General features: G+C 41.9%; 1 protein-coding gene across 1 annotated transcript; it reads right to left on the bottom strand.

Moving 5' to 3' along the window:
* Window positions 1-3091: 3091 nt before the first annotated feature.
* Window positions 3092-8489, bottom strand: C2H13orf42 (chromosome 2 C13orf42 homolog). Its single transcript, XM_027815904.1, has 3 exons — window positions 8076-8489; window positions 4174-4321; window positions 3092-3339 (listed from the first exon to the last, which is right to left on the bottom strand). Exons 1-3 carry the CDS (start codon window positions 8487-8489, stop codon window positions 3098-3100), a joined length of 804 nt encoding a protein of 267 aa, XP_027671705.1. The 3' UTR covers window positions 3092-3097.
* Window positions 8490-10878: the final 2389 nt, after the last annotated feature.

Genomic DNA, 10878 nt, shown 5'->3' with positions numbered 1-10878 from the left:
AACCAGCAGCTCCTGGAAACTGCATGGAAATCTGCCCCAAGCGAGTCAGTGTTAGGCAGGAGCACAGTTCTGTCCTGGGCCAACACAGAGGGTGCTGCCATCCACAGCAAACCCTTCTCTGAGGAGACAGATAACACAGGGCATGGAAATGCTTCCCTTTCCTCCCTCCTGCTCCTATTCTGCTCAACTGCCCTGTTCCAGCACAGGTAGCACAAAACCCAGCTTCTGGGCTTGCACCTTCAGCTCCCACCTCCCCAGAGAGTGTGCTAAGATGCAAGGGCCACTCTCCATAGCTCTGTTGGAGCTGAATCATGTCCAGTGAGGAGCATACAAGGGCTAATATGCTAGAAGGAGAAGATGCCTGCATTTATGGGATAGGAGATAGAAAACGTTCTCAGAGAAAAACTGCTTTATTTTACTCAATTAAAATTTCCTAAGACGATAACAGGCTTGAAGTGAGTAGAAAAGGAAAACAAAAATCACAGAATCCAAACCAAATTTATAAATCTTATTTTCCCCCTCTCTCTCTCTCTCTCATACATAAAAGCAAACATGTGTTTCACACTGGAATTTCTGTGCTAGACAGTAAGGGGACCCTTACGCTCTGTCACAGCCAGATGACCAGAGATACCTCTGTTTTACAAGGACAGACATGAAGCCACAGAGAAGGTCAAACCTCCTGAAGCAGTCTGGTTGTGCACATCACAGTGCATCCTTAAAACTATAGCAAAAAGATCATCTACTCCAATGCGTAAAACCTTGGCACTACAAACATGAAGCACAGCCCAGGGCAGAACGTGGTTGGAATCTTTTTCTTCTTCTTCTTTCAGCAGTATTTTAACTATGCACATGCCTAATTCAGTTACAGTAACTGAAAAAGACGGTGAGGTTTTCTGTCAGCATCCACCCATGCTGCAGGTACTCATAGCAAAAATGTGACCACACAGTAAAAATGTTCCTCAGCAGCTTCAGTATGAGATTCTGCTTGGAGAGGGGTTTCAGGGTGACACAGCTGCCAAAACCATGCAGTTTGGACCACTGTCCTCCTTCTCTCATACATACACAGAGCTGCAGCCTTGAGGCATGCCAGCAGTTAGGGGTGTGTTTGAGGCACACTGTGCTCTGGCTATCTGACCTGGCTGAGAGGCCTTCAACCATCATGTCAAAGGCAGAACAGTTTTAAAGACAGTTATGATGTTCAGTTCAGGACAGCCAGGACAGGACTGGGGAGGTACAGAGGCAGCAACACTATAGAGAATGCAGGCTAATTGTGAGAAGCACCAACAATAGGGAAACAAAACCTAGACCTTAATTTAAACTGTTCATGAGTATGTATCAATGATGTTGGTTAAACTGGTCATCTTCAAGAGGATACAAACTAGATGAAAAGCAGCAAAAGCACCTCCAGAATTAAAATGCTAGAGAAACAAGTCCTCCCTCCCCTTCATGAACACGACTAGGAAAAGAAACAAAATGCTTTAATCAAACAGGAGATGCCAGCTCTGAATGGAGGAGCATAAGTTTCTTTGGCACTCTCCTGTGTCATGACAGAAAAGTGTCCTAGATCAGCAAGATCTGAGAGAGGTTCTTCCACCTCATAGCAGAAATGCTGTTTGAATAACTCAGTCCCAAAGACTAGGAACACAAATCAGCAAGAGTTGCCACTTGCCAGATGTTCTGTGTGGTGGGCACAAGATTTATGAAGGTTATGATATATTGATGGTCATTGCCTTAGGAAATTCATCCAAGCCTGTGGACACAAAAAGTACTGAACATAGAAACAGGAAATCACCAGTGAATCATCAGCTGGACATACCACTGCTGCCATGATCCATCTGTCATAGTGAACCACTGATTGAACACCAGCTGAAAAAAATTGAGTAAGTGAAGGCTTGATCCCAAACACATTAGCAAATTCTTAAGACAAAGCATTAGCCGAGGGCTGTGGCTCAGACTGATGTCTGTGATATAAATGGTATTGCTCTATCTGAAGGGCCACAGGCCAGTATTTCTATAGGGTGCTGTCTCCTTGTTACTTTCTATACATTTTTACATTGCTCTACATCAGTAAAACAGGCAGAGTATGGATCTTAACAATTCCAGGTATCACATGGAAGACATATCACCTTTAAGATGAAAGAGTCTAAAGAACAATTCTAGACTGCATTCTTCCTAATACATAGTCTTTAATGATGAAGTAGCAGAATTCAAAACATTTGGTATAACCTAAAGCTGATACAGTGGATTTGTCTGTGAATTGCCTTCTGCCCTTGAGAAAAAAAACTTTTCTCCAATTTATTCAGTAAGTGTTCTTCTGCAAGACATTAAGCTTTTCTAGTGTATGCTGTGATATCTAGATTCGGCAACTGGGTGTTAAAATAGATGAAAACTAGCAGGTGGTGTAACCATATGAAAAAAGTTGTATATATACATCTTTGCATGCAGTGAATCCTTTGATGTTATATCCAAGGACAGAACCATTTCCAAAAGCAAGCAGAGTACAAGATAGCTTGTTGCTTCAAAACACACTGGAGCAATTCCTCCAAACACAGATTTCTAATGCTGATTCCTTCACTGCGGCTTTTTCTGCTTGTACCACAGCCTGCTTGCACCTCGGTGCTGATATGTACTCTCAGATCACAGAGTCAATGATGGCACATACAGATTTTCACATGCAAAAAAAAGGAGAAAATTCTGCTTCCCTGCTCTGAAGCTGGAAACGCTGGTGCAAAAGCTCCAACATATTTGCTGAATTGCTTTGCAGTACTGGAATCAGAAGAAAAATTACTGCACCAGGCAATCTCTGAATCATTGTTTCAATACCAGCACTAGAAAAAAGGCTTGTCAAGCTGGAGTTGTCCCCAAGCTGAATGACAAAGCAGTATTGTTAGGCACAACAAACTCGATGAGTTAAACCCTCACATGAGTTCAATGTTGGAATAGCCATGGCTTAAAATATGTCCCACACAAAGAACCTTCAGTGACTACACACGTCACTTCTAAAGTGTAAGAGATGGGTCAGAGGTTAAAAAAAAAAAGCAGGTCTTACATGCCCTATTTAATATATTCTGTCTTCAGCTGAAGAGGTAATATTATTTCAATATTCTTTCTTACGTGTTTTGGGCTTAAATTTTAAAGTGTTATATGCCCCTTCCACAGCTTTGGGCAAGTACATAGGATGTCTTTCCAACCTCTTCCTAGAGCCAGTGGTTCTCCGCTGGCTGTTTCTTTGCGATTGGTTTGTAGCCTTTGCTGTTTGGGCAGTATCCTGTGAGTATCTCCGGGGAGCACGAAGGATCCAGTTTGAATGTAAACTGTGTTCACTTGTGCTTGTAGCAACTGAAAGACAGAAGATAATCTGGCATTAACAGCTTGCCAGTGATATTTTTACATGCACAGCAAGAGAACAGGGTGCCTGCTGGGTCCTTCCTGGAGGTAATGTGGAGAAACCAACCTTCTTTCACTGCAGGATGTCACTTGGGCTGGGATTCATCTTATCTAGTATTTCAATGCCTGCAGTGTAAATACATATGTCACAGCTAGTCCTTTTATCCCTTTATACACATTTCTAGGGCACAGCTAATCTGACCTGTTTGAGATGTCCACCTTAGCCTAAGACAAAGGAAAGAAATGTCTGTTTCTCTCCACTGATTATATTTGATAGATGATGAGCTCAGATGGGTACATCTTCATTTAGTTGGACAATCCAATCCTTTCTGATGGAAACATACTATTAATTACCCTAATATCTAAGTGACTTCTTTTTTGCTGGTTAGAAAGAAAACATCCGGCCTTTTCTCAATGAGAAAAATGAAAATCAGACGAAGAAAAAAATATCTTTATATTTTTAATAGCTCTTCCCCAAAGACAGCTTGGAGTAGAGAAGTGAGGGTAGAATTCAGCCCTGAGCAGAAGGCAAGCACTATTCCAGCACTATACATGCTACATTTGTTTATGTAATGGCCACACACAAAATAGTTTCACCTTTCAACAAGGAACAAGCAATATATTACTGTAGTTTCACATCCTGCATGTAATGGTCCTAAATTTGGGAAGCAAAGCTTGGAGGAAAACTCTGTCCATTAAGTAAACAAGCATGGTCTTACAATACCAGTCCTCCCTCTACCCTCTGCACACCAAAAATAATCATATTTTGGCTAGTTTATACTGCACCATCAAAATCAACATCCACGTTTGGCAGATCCATGTCAGGAACTCTCCACCATCTCTCTGAATCCAGGTCTGCAATAACTGAGTCAAAGAAAGCTATTGCTTCTCTTACATCTGAACCGGACTGTGGGCCTTTTCTCTCCATGGATGCCTGTTGATCATGGGGGGGGGGGGGGAGGGAAAAAAAAAGTTAGCTAAGGGTTGGGAACAATGACTTCTTAATGAGCAAACCATATAAGAAAGCTGCAAAAATTATATTTGATTCCATACTTCAAGCTGTCAGAAAAGGGCACAGGTCCAGACTACTCCACAGTTTTTAGTCATCAAAGAAAGTGGGAAAGCAGTCTAACAAATGTCCACCTTGTTACATGCTCAACGTCAAACATCTTGCACTTAGGTGCTGCTAGCCAGGTGTTATGAAATCCTTCAGAATCCCTGTGTCAAGCCATTTAATTAGGTGGCTAAATGACAGCTGGGCTTTGTGGTCAAATTTATTCTACCTAGCGGTAGGCACCTAATGAGATGCACATTAGAAATGTAGCCATGCAGGGTGTCTTCTGTATTTAATGCAGGTCTCCAGCACTTCAGAAGATGAGTCAGGCCTTAGGCAGGCTGAATCCCCCTCTGCAGGCAGCTCTTTCTCTTAGCTGCAAAGGGATTGTGGGGTAACTTGGTTACTAATTTAAGGATCTTATTAAAATGCCTAGGTTAGGTGAAATGAATCCAGATCTAAATTGCTACAGTCTTTTTGAAATGGAAAAGGACCATGTGTGCTAAAATATGAGTCATTCGATACCGTGATAATTCCCACAGGAAAGCCATAGGGTTTAAAATTAGGAACCTGTCTTGATAAAAAAGCAAATGCTTGTCTATAAATGCTGAAGCAGTCATAAAGCCTCAGTTAGCAATTCTGGTAGGTCCATACGGAATGAATACTTCCTGCCAGGCTCTATCTAATGAAAGACCATATCATTTCCCTGCTACTCCAAGACAGGTATATTGCCAGGCAGCAATACCAAGTCAGAAACTTGCTACCATGGGTTTCAAACATGCAAACAAAGGATACATGCTGTATTGCATCTCTGAAGGACCAGCTTGTTCCCTATTCTGTGGGGGCAGGGAGATAGGCGAGTTTATTCCCCTCCTGACATGGTTGATTGACATCCTCAGAAGTGCTAAAAGATAGCTGCTACCACACATCTATGAAAATAGTGACTGCTATTATGATTAAGCCCTTACTGGTTAAAAGGCATTTTAAAGAATTACCTACATACTTCCAGCATCTGACCCACCTCTATTCTTTTCTCTCACTGCACCCAGGAGGCAAATTTTGAATCCACAGGCAGTCTGTAGTCCAGGTCCTAGGGATCTTTGGATTAAAACTCTCATGAGAACAGAGCTGTCTAGACAAAGCACCTTGCCATTAATCATGCAGCAGGGAGGAGAAAAGTGTATTTCCACTGACAGGTAATTTAACACAAACAGGTAGTTAGGGACAAAACCATTCCATCCTGATGGCAAGATAAACCTTGCAGCCTGCGAACATGAAGTTTGTTATAGCCAGAATACTCTAGTTCCTAATTCTAGAAATCTTCTTGACCTCTGCCTGATTTTTGCAAAGCCATAGCTATGCAGCTGTGACACTGCCATGTGTGGTGGCAGGAATGACTCATATGGGTGGCATATTCTGCTGATGTCTCGGTCTGTTCCTTAGGGGATGGCTCATGGAATTAGCATGCCAGCCAGTACCACAGCTGTTCATATCACAGCCCTCTCAAAACTAGCCAGCTGCAACAAGGCTTTTACCACCACATACCAGGTTAACTTCAATAAGTAGTTCCCACACCTCGCCCTGGCACAGCCACCAATCCCCCACAAGGTTTCAACAGGTCATCTACTGTCTGGGCTGTTTCTTCATCCTCTTCAGGCCAGCCCACCCTGCTTCTTGCCTCTCCCACATCCAGGACACTATCTCTCCCCCCTCTGCTTCTTCCAGGCCTCCCTTCACTGACTGCTCTTCTTCCATACCCCTTAGAGCTATTTAACTACTTAGCAGGAACCAGCGACAGCTGCACCTTATCCACATCAGCCAACCCACCGCCCCTGAAGCCAGCCCACAGCTGTATATTATCAATGTTAATTAACCCAGCTTCATTCCTCTACATGTTCATACATAAGAGCTGGCTGGCCACAGTCAGGTGACAGCACTTAGTCTCAGTCTGTAGAGGATTCACTTGTTTGCCAAACCCAAGTTAAGCTTTTGGCATTTTTCTTCAGTGACATTTTCAGTGGGAAATCTCAGAAATTCACAAAGCTGTATGAAGCCTAGTTATGCAGAATGTATCTCCCAGCCTCCTGGTCCATGGTTTTAGTACCCTTTTGCACTCATTTTTTCCTGCGTGGCTGATGGTTGGTCATGTACTGCTCCCCTAGATCACTGCTCAGCTCATCAGAGAACGGGCATGCTGTAGGTCTCCCCTGCCTCAAGCCAATCTTTGTGTAATGGTGCACAAAGTCAGTTCACAGACTGTATCTATTGTGCTGAGATTTTTCTCCTGGCACCTGGCACCACCAGGCCGCTCACCTATAGCTCAGTCATTCTCTTTGGATGTTTCCCTGGCCTTAAACAGTAATGGCTTTGTAAAATCTCTCTTATCCAGCCGACTGAGCTGAGTATTGTTTCATACTATTATTCCCAGCTTCTGAGAGTCACTGTTCAAAGCATTAAAAAGATGACGTAAAGCCTAATAAACCCAAATTTAAAAGCCTACTGACTGAATGAGTATTAGATCAAAACATAAAATTAAAACCCGTGCTATCTAGTTGTAAATACGTGAGCCTTGTTCTTTGGTTAAGCAATGCCTGCAACAATGCTCAGCTTCATCCATTCTGACATTCTGCTGTGACAGAACATATACATGTGGCAGTAACTCTTTGGTGAAGTAGTCGGTAAGCCAGCCATACATTCCTTCTTCACTTCTTCCCCATTATTATCCAGTTTAAAGACTGCACTGGGTAACCTGTGAGTCTGCTGTCAAAGTCATGTTTGTGGTCATGTTACCTAAACAGATCACCCCACCTGCTGCAATCTTTCCCTTTGTCCTCACTGAATCAAGTCCAGAGTCAAATTAACCACTGAACTGTCTAGTGACACACAATCCATAAACTGCAACAAGAAGGAAGCTTTGCAATGCTTTTCTCTCTAGGATACATGGAAACAGTCTGCACTAAAGATGGTATTCCATCTTTATTTTTTTTTGTGGTATCATTATAGCAAAGGGTGAAGAATTAATGCTGTCTCAAAATGACCTGCCAACTTATTAACGCACAGAGAAAGGAACCCTTAATGATCCCTCATGCCTTACAGCGTATCAGTAGAGCTTGCACTGACGCTAAATGTAGCCCTGACAAGCTACCTGACCAGTAAGAAAAAAGTCCTATTTGTTTCAATGAATTTGCAATTATTTTGAATAAGTAATTTTATGCCAACAAAAGGACTGCCTTTTGTAAGTAAGTAAACCTAGATATTACTGTGCTTGTCAGTCATTAGCAGCTATAAATAACCACAGTGGGGAACTCTGAGGCAGTTAAGTAGCCTGTATTGAGAGAACAGCTCACTTTTTCAGAACATGTTTTCAGATAACTTCCCATACTATCATACCTCCTTCCTTCTATTTTCTCTATCCCCACACAAACATAGGCATATACATTTCTTCCCATGACTAGTCATTCATACTTAATTTCATACTACTCAGAAAGAATTTTAAGTTATTTAGCAACATTTCAAATGATGTAACAGCAAGATAACTGGCTAAGACCAATAAAGCAGAAAATCAACATAGGTCATACAGCTAATTGCTTCATGGCTTAGGACCAAGCACATGGCAAAGGTTCTTATGAATTACCTTAGAAGACTCTTTGGAAGGAAGTGGAAGAAATGTCTTCTTTCCAGTTGTGGATAATTTTGTGGATGTTGGGGAATCTGCAGCCATATGCATGGATTTCAAGTTTTTGATATTGTCAAGATATTTTTTCCTCAAGGCTAACAGATCCTGTAAGTACTTCAAGCAGTCTTGAGTCTTAGAGTACATCCAGTCTCTGTCTTCCTCTTTTGGTTGGGAGCAAGAGTCAATGCTGGTTGTACTTCTGCATTTTTTCAGTGGTTCACTAATTTTTTCCTGCTCACCTCCAAGGACGTACATAGAAGTGCTGCGAATCAATCTCACTGCAGAACCTGTGCCATCACAGTAAGGGATGTCATCTGTCACATTTCTTCGGTGGGAGTTGGGCTGAAATATAGAATGGATCTTTTTGAACATAATGTGTCACTTTCCTATATACTTTTTCTCTTTCAGCTCCTTAATTTAACCTTAGATCTGGTAATCAGCAGCTGTCTTGCCCTCAGCAGACAGACAATTTTGCCACTTACTGTAATGAGGAGGAAAAAACAAAACAAAACAAAACACCCTTTTGCTGCCCAAATTGCTTTCAGCCTAACACATTGCGAACAGCGTAATGGTAAGGCAGAAGTGTGTTTTCTGTTCCATTTGTGTCAGTGAAACAGCTTTGTCCTTTCCTCGGCTTAAAATACAGTACAGGAGGTCAAATATCATGCTTTGACCTGTTATTTGACTGCTGCTTCCCATAAAAAACATCAGCGTCGAGGCAGAAGTTCCCCCTTCCGCGTCTGCTCCGCGCTCCCGCGTCCCCGTCACCGCCCGGCGCCGGCGGCAGGGGGACGCCCGGCGCTGACCGTGGTGCTGAACAGCCGCCGCGCTCCGCCGAGCATCCCTCCGCCCCCGCGGGCGCTGCCCGGCGGCCCGGCCACCTCCGCGGGATGCTGTGTTGGAAGAGCTTGTTGAAATCAGCCTCGACAGGGACAAAAGTCTGGGTCGGGGAGGAGGGTTGCTGTCGGGTGGAGTTCAGCTGCTGAAAGAAGTCGCTCTGGGTTTCACCCGACGGTAACCAGGAGATGGCTGCAGCTACCTGATACCACAGCACTACCAGGAACAAAGTGGATTCGGGTGTCAGGCTCTATTACACTCAATACAAAGATGCCCTGTGTAAGGGATGCTGTAAAATAAAACACTGTCCCAAAGTACTCATCTGGCAAAATATTGCAGACAGAAACCAATGAATTTGTATCATTCCACATTAGTTCCTCTCCTAGATTAATGCAAGAACATTTAATATAGTGGTTTTGATGATTGGGTTTTGGCTGAAAGCTACTGACAACATTGACTATTATTGGCATATTCGAGCCAGTATTGGCGTGTTCAAGCTAGTATTTGTGTCTGGATGACAACATGACGGATGCTTTAGAGATAAATGGATAGTGAATTTGGTTAGTTCTCATGACTAAGACAATCAAAGACAATCAACTGCTTTTTAAAAACAAGCAGGAATGTCCAGATTTACCATGTTCAAAAGAGTTTTCATAATTCAGCCTGTTCAAGCATTGAGTGCTTCAGAAAAGAATTATTTTGAAAACCAATGGATATGACCCTGCAGACTCTTCTGAACAAATTTCTGCTAATGTCACTGGAAGTGCCAGCTGAAGGCTTAAGCATCCTAAGAGCTGTAGGATCTCAACAAGAAAGATAGGTTCTAATACAAATTTTTATCCATTCCCTCAGGAATTTACCGGATACTAAACATACACCACAACCATCTTAAAACATGCACTTTTTTCCTTTTACTTATAGCTAAAGTTGAAATGTCCTTATAACTAAAAATTGAGGCAAACTAACTTTTTGCCACTTTTTCAGCTTTCTAATACTAGCATAGACACAATTCCCACTGCAGCTGAGAGCAACCTAAAGACTGTTCTGCAATAAATTCAGCTGCTTAAGATCTAGTATTTTTATAGAGGTATTCCATTATTGATTATATCCAAAGTCCTACTTAATCCAACAGCTAGGTAGTAGATTAAGTTGACTGTTTGCTAACATAGACCCTTAGAACTGTGAAAAAAACCTATGAGATGTCTCCCCCAAATTACATGCCTGAAATGGAGAAACTTTCTGGTCATCAACACTAGCATAGAATGATAATAATTCCATCTACAGATTGATTTTATTTTCAGAGCAAAAGGCTACAAGGGGATTTTAATTTATTGTCCTGAGTAAGGTAAATATCTGTCATAGCCATTCTAGACAATGTGTTTATTAAGTTACAAACATGAGATTGTTCCAGAATAACCCTATTTCAAATTACTTACATTTGCTATGCACAATACTATGCTATGATATTACATAGCTGTGATATTGCTATGTTACAATACCAGTGATCCTCAGAGAGGCAGTCTAAGTGACCTCATAATCACAAAACCTGTGATTCAAGAAAATCAATGGGAGCTCAAGGAATTATTGACAGAGTTGAGTCAGTTAAGTCAATGGGAACTCCACTGAGCAACTGCTTATAGGATCAGACATTGCCTTTCAATAGTAGATTGATTTCTAAGCTCATCTGGACTTACAAAGAGCTACAGAGCTATTGGTTGAACCAAACAACAACAGAACAAAAATAAAAACAAAAAAAAAAAAAGCCAAAAAAACCAAACCCAAGATTCTGTTCATGAAACCACAGAAGAAGATATATCTGTGAAGAGTAAACCTGGTGATGCACTCTGATTTGGAAAAGCTTTCATACGGGCCAAAGATTTTCCTATTCTGCTTCAACTAAGTACTTAAACCAGATGCTGACATC

The sequence above is a fragment of the Falco cherrug genome, chromosome 2, assembly GCF_023634085.1.
Source record: "Falco cherrug isolate bFalChe1 chromosome 2, bFalChe1.pri, whole genome shotgun sequence".
NCBI lineage: Eukaryota > Metazoa > Chordata > Aves > Falconiformes > Falconidae > Falco > Falco cherrug.
The sequence above is the reverse complement of the archived record's forward strand: the minus strand, read 5'-3'. Positions and strand labels throughout refer to the sequence as shown.

Excerpts from the sequence above, each read along its gene's own strand:
- C2H13orf42 (XM_027815904.1), bottom strand. The coding sequence starts at position 8,489 with ATGTTCAAAAAGATCCATTCTATATTTCAGCCCAACTCCCACCGAAGA. Across the intron at positions 4,322-8,075 it reads CTTCCAAAGAGTCTTCTAAG|GCATCCATGGAGAGAAAAGG; the intron begins GTAATTCATAAG and ends CATGATCAACAG. Across the intron at positions 3,340-4,173 it reads CGTGGATGTTGATTTTGATG|TTGCTACAAGCACAAGTGAA; the intron begins GTGCAGTATAAA and ends TCTGTCTTTCAG.